At 38.7% G+C, this 5,356-nt stretch overlaps 2 protein-coding genes across 4 annotated transcripts; one reads left to right on the forward strand and one right to left on the reverse strand.

Annotated features, from left to right (window-relative positions):
• Positions 1-363: 363 nt before the first annotated feature.
• On the reverse strand, positions 364-2,980 carry LOC110815940 (universal stress protein PHOS32). Its single transcript, XM_088207636.1, has 2 exons — positions 1,470-2,980; positions 364-597 (listed from the first exon to the last, which is right to left on the reverse strand). Exon 1 carries the CDS (start codon positions 2,387-2,389, stop codon positions 1,640-1,642), a length of 750 nt encoding a protein of 249 aa, XP_088063762.1. The 5' UTR covers positions 2,390-2,980; the 3' UTR covers positions 364-597; positions 1,470-1,639.
• A 283-nt stretch (positions 2,981-3,263) lies between these two features.
• LOC110815926 (uncharacterized) lies at positions 3,264-5,356 on the forward strand. 3 transcript variants are annotated; one of them, XM_088207633.1, is made up of 2 exons: positions 3,264-4,471; positions 4,988-5,356. In XM_088207633.1, the coding sequence occupies exon 1, from the start codon at positions 3,470-3,472 to the stop codon at positions 4,373-4,375; it is 906 nt and encodes a 301-aa protein (XP_088063759.1). In that variant the 5' UTR covers positions 3,264-3,469; the 3' UTR covers positions 4,376-4,471; positions 4,988-5,356. The 3 variants fall into 3 exon arrangements, with proteins under 3 accessions (XP_088063759.1, XP_088063760.1, XP_088063761.1); XM_088207634.1 differs by having other exon boundaries at positions 4,995-5,356; XM_088207635.1 differs by having other exon boundaries at positions 5,046-5,356.

Genomic DNA, 5,356 nt, shown 5'->3' on the forward strand with positions numbered 1-5,356 from the left:
TGCCTGATGAGGCTGAAATTTGGTGAACATGTTCGGGATAAGTTGTTCTTTAATTTAAATAATCAGAACACATCCGTTTCACATGGATAGTAGCTGCTTTGATGATATTTCTCCATTCTCTTGTTTATTTTTTATTATTTGATTGATTTATCGTTGAATATTTGTTTGAAAATAGTGGTTGTTTAACTAATTTTTATAATATTTTTTTTTTAACTTGACTTAGGAGAGGTCTCGTGATTTTTATCCTTCATATTGAATGGATTTTTCACGTTAAAAAATTTGATGTCTTTGTGTGATTGTTTTTTAATATCTTGGGGCAAATTTATTTTGGCTGAATTTTTATTTAGTTTTTACACCTCATAATTCATCAAAATGCTTCCATAAATAAGAATAATTTGGTACAACCGAATGAAAGTGACTATCTTACATTTCCATATACACCGAAGGCAGTAAACAGGGTCCACAAAACACAGACAATCAAGGCACTACCCAAAATTTTCAGAACACATGTTCAAACACAAACCAGTAACATTTCAACTTTCAGATGCCTCTGTGACATCTCACTGCCTCCTCAGCAAGTTCCGTAATATGAAAGATCTGCAATAGAACCAATTGTTTAGAAGACCCATCTACGCTTCAATTGGTAAAATGTGCCATCAAGTAGAACAATAACGACATGCATCAGAGCAATAACAGTTACTGATCTTTTTAATCTAAAGCAGTTACAAAGTCTGTGCTATTTTGAGTGTAACATAGTTTATATAGACTAAAATGTCGAGAATGCTACCACTAATCATCCAAGGATTTCTATGAAAACTTGTTCCTTCAAGCAATTATGAAAGTCATATGACGTTGATATTCCCAAGATATAGCAATACTTCAACAATGCAACCCAAGGAGTTTGTATTGAACACAATGGAATTCCAACCAGCGGACATTGTGAGTGATATGTTAAGTATCAACGTCTGTTCAATCCTGTATGTAGTTTTTGACCATTCCAGCTATTAGATCCAACAATTTAATAATCCCTTCTTTGAGAGGTATTTTATGGTGGCTCCTAGGAATGCTCGGACGACCACAACTTGCTCATCCTTCATGAATGCTAATTGTAAATTCACAAAATCAAAGAACACCAGGTTATGTTTTCTTCATCCAGTCATGTCTGAAATCACATTATACAATCTAACTCCAATACCCAGAGTGAACATTTAAATCACTTCTTCTGCATCACCTAGTTCGATTCTGTCTTGTATATTGACTTAATATCCTCTGCTCGTTGGCCACTACTCTTAGAGAAACAGAGAAAATATAGGGAAGAGAATAGAATAGTGGATAGATAAAGAGAAATAGAGGATGAAGGTGAAGACTTTAGAGAAAGAATAGAAGAATATTGGGAACAAGAGTGGTAATAACTCAATGTTTGTAGAGTAATCAGGAAATTAGTCTACTCAATAACTAAGATAGGATACCTCACTTATAGGCACTGAAATACCACCGTATAGGAGTTTGCGTATCCATTAGGTTGTTGCTCCTTGATACTGGATCGTCAGGGGCTTGGTATATTGGCAATCGATCTCAGATCAGCTGGCATACCAACGCACACAGCAATGGAAATTCAGTTACCAATCTAACCTTATGGTTATTCGCGATATTCATGCAGGGGCTCCTCCTCTTCCACTACCTCTACCAAGGGACACAGCAGGTGCCCCTCCTTATCTCCCGCTGCTGCGGTTTTCGCGGCTACAGGACTAGGACCCTTTGATCCTCCTCCATCTTTTTCCTCGGAGAACCTAACGACAACTACAGGACAGACGCAGTGATGCACGCAATAATCGCTAACGCTCCCCAGCCTGCTCTTGCTGCTCCTCCTAGTGGCTCCAAATCCTCTGCTCCCCATTATCACGGTGCTGAGGCCGAGCCGCTCCACCTCCAGACACAGCCTCTCCTTCATATCGTGGTCCTTCACTATGTGGATTTTGAAGGGAATTTGGGCCTCCACAAGAGGCTGAGCAATGTCATTGGCCTTTGTGTTGGTGAGGAGATCGAAGTCATCTTCAAGCTTCTGTTGGGACTCTTCGCTCTCTGGGTCGTGCAAGGCAAGGTCCATTGCTCCCCAGTCGGCGCCATAGAGGACGCTGGTGGGTCGCACGTGGACAAGGAGCACGGCGTCCCCAGGCCGCAGGTAGTTCTGCACCGCCCATTGGACGGCGAACGCGCTCTCGTCGCTCAAATCAACCGCTATCCCGATCCTCCGGTGAGCCCCAGCCCTCAAGGTCTCCCCCACGGCAGTTGATGTCGACGAAGACATAGGAAATCTCGGGGATGATGGCTGGACAGTTATGGCTGTCGCTTTTCGGGCCGATTCCGATGTACTTCTGGGTGGCGTCATGATCAGTTGAATGGATTCCGTATTTCGTTCTCAGGTTTCTGTTTCTTTTGTTCTGGTGGTGATGGGATTTTAGTAGGGGTTTTGTGTACAGAGACAAAGGTGGCGAAAAGAAACTTTGAAGTGCATATGAGAGGGAGAGACAAGTCTCAGCTCAGCCACAGCTTAGACGTCGGTGTTCGGTGTACACGTGAAGATTTTTTCACTGAGAAAACCGGAATCTTGTCTGGATAAGGAAATTGCCTTGACTTCTGTCTTTTGTTTTGTTTTGTTTTTTTTTTAAATTTTCTTTCCTATCCTGTTACTTTCGGCTCCGATATGTCGTGTTCCGAAAAGAAAAATCTATTTCTTAAACAATCGTTTCTTTCTTAACATTCGACGAAAACCAACCCATTACTAGAGTAATACAACTCTTAGAACCCATTTTGCTGAAACCGAACCATAAACAATTCTTTTAGTAAATAAACAACAATTCATTACAACACATGCACAAACAATCTGCTTTTACACAAAAACTTCATCTTCTTCCCTTAAATTCATGTGATTCAGCAGCGCATGATAAACTGTACGAGTTCAAAATGTGATACAATTATAAGCCTCCTTGTTGCTCTTTCAAAAAATAGAAATGAAATTCCAACTAGGTGCCTTTTAATGTGTAAAATAGTGCATGTACAAATAGAACCAATTAGTAAAAGAAAATTAATTTGTTGGGATTCTTTTCCTGTCAATTCTACTAAAGCCCACTAGAAATTTAGGTGATATGGAAAAAGTGATGTTTTCAATCAATGTGAATATTGAAGTTTTTGTCTTTCATTCGCATTCGGACTAAATAGGGATGGACCACTGCTTGTTGTTGGCTGCAAAACATCACATATGACATTAAGAAAAGAAAAAGAGAAACTTGGTTAGTAGATAGATAGTCTCTGTGTGATAGAGACAACATCCTTATCGGTAGCCAGAGTTAATGGATCTCGTTTGCTAACCCACTTTCTGATGGTATAAAAATTTCACCTGCTTTGATTTTCTCTAGCAATTTGCTTGCTTTTAACAGGGAACACAATTGATTTGAAGTAAGAATTAACGATGGCTTACTACTACAGCTCTGGCTACTACGACAATAATTATCTTGATCATGAGCATCATCATCTTCTGACAACTTATGCTGGTAAATATGAAACTGCTCCATCACAAGCCTTGACTGTGTATTCTAGCTATGATTTCAGTGACAATGATTTCTTTCAGTCTGATCCAACTCCTTATTCTGGTGTTTATGATCCTGCCATGACAATATCCAAGGCTAGATACTCGTTATCTACGTCCAGGGAATCGAAACATGTGGCGTATCACCCAGTTTCCTTCAATAATACTCAAAACCAAAATCCGTTTACCATCTTTTTCTCAATCCAAGAGTTTAATCAGCCAGATTTTCAAGAATATGATCCAACACCTTATGACGGCGGCTTTGATCTTGCTGCAACTTATGGCAAGCCTCTGCCTCCTTCAACTGGAATATGTTATCCGCCTTCATTGATGGATCCTACTGATTCCTCAGATGATTTCTCTTATGATTCCATTGAATCACCTTATGGCAAAGACCAAGCTGAGGCCAGTGATTCTGCTGGAAAACCTCTAGATGGAACCAAACTGATCCCTGATAATAAACCTGAAAAGCAGTCTCAGAATAAAAATGGTAGTATTAGCTCAGAAAAAAATAAGCCTTCTGAGTTAAAAGCAGACAACGATTGCCATAATGACCAGCCTGGATTGTGCCAAGGTAATTGTGATTACTATAAAGAAGTGCCTGAAATTGTTCCAGCAGGGTATGGCCTGGAAGCAATAGACATTTGTGAGAGCTTGTTTGGGCACTTTCCTTGCTTGTCGCAGTATAAGAGTTGCATAAACCATCAAGAAAGTCTTGACTATGAAGACTGCATCTGGAATGGAGCTGCAGATTATCTCTTTGGTAGTTCTTATGATCCATACCAGTAAAGGTGGGATGAAGGTGATTGTGTTGAGACAAGCTCTGGCTCCCAGAGGACTTATCATGATTGTTATTAGTAGGTTGAGTATGACCAGAAATTCAAGGTATTCTGAAGTTTGTAGCAATAACATTTGATTTAGTATAACTATGTGCTCATATTGGCTTGTGCTTCGCTTATTTATCTGACAGATGATACATAGACAAAAAACGCAAAGAGAGTACCTTCTACTAGATCGAACTTTCAATCACATTTTTTTTTCTTTGAGGAATTGTTTCAAACAAATTATAAGCATACTGGAAATAGTAATATCCCCACTTCAAAATTCTATTTCCATAACCATCTCACCATGTAATTAAAAACTAAAACAGAAAGAGAAATGAATTCAACAGATTTATTTTCGATGGCCAACATTATTAGGTAATCAGAAGGTAAAATAAAGAGAGAAATCATATGTGGAACACCAAAACTTCACCCGCATATATTGGTCATGTTCTTATCTGAATTCAAGAATCATGTTCATTTTAGCATGATCATATGTCGCATACAATTATTAAAAAGTAGTAAGTTGATTTCAGCGCCAACATGATGATATGTCTCTTGGTTATTTTTCTGTAACGAGAATCTAGAGTCCAGAGGCATGTTGAATGAGTCTGAGGATTCTTTGGCCCTTTCATTAGATTTGTTGTTAAGTTCCGGGTTGAGTTGCCTGACGACATGACACACTCTTCTCATCTGCCGAAAAAACTCTGGAGGAATAACAAGAAAGAAGTTTGTTCTTACTTTCGGAAAGAAGACTTTGTGAAGGAGAAAGGTCGCTCTTGCTGCTTTTCTTCTGCTGCTTCAGAAAAGCTTCTCCTCTATTAAACCATCTTTAAATATTTTTGCAATTTCAGTTATATTTCGAATTACTATGTACTTCAACTAGAATATATATATATATATATAAATTCAATAAATTTACTCTTTATGAGTTTTCAAATTTTCTCAA

This window comes from Carica papaya, chromosome 7, assembly GCF_054855325.1.
Source record: "Carica papaya isolate Zhongbai chromosome 7, ASM5485532v1, whole genome shotgun sequence".
NCBI lineage: Eukaryota > Viridiplantae > Streptophyta > Magnoliopsida > Brassicales > Caricaceae > Carica > Carica papaya.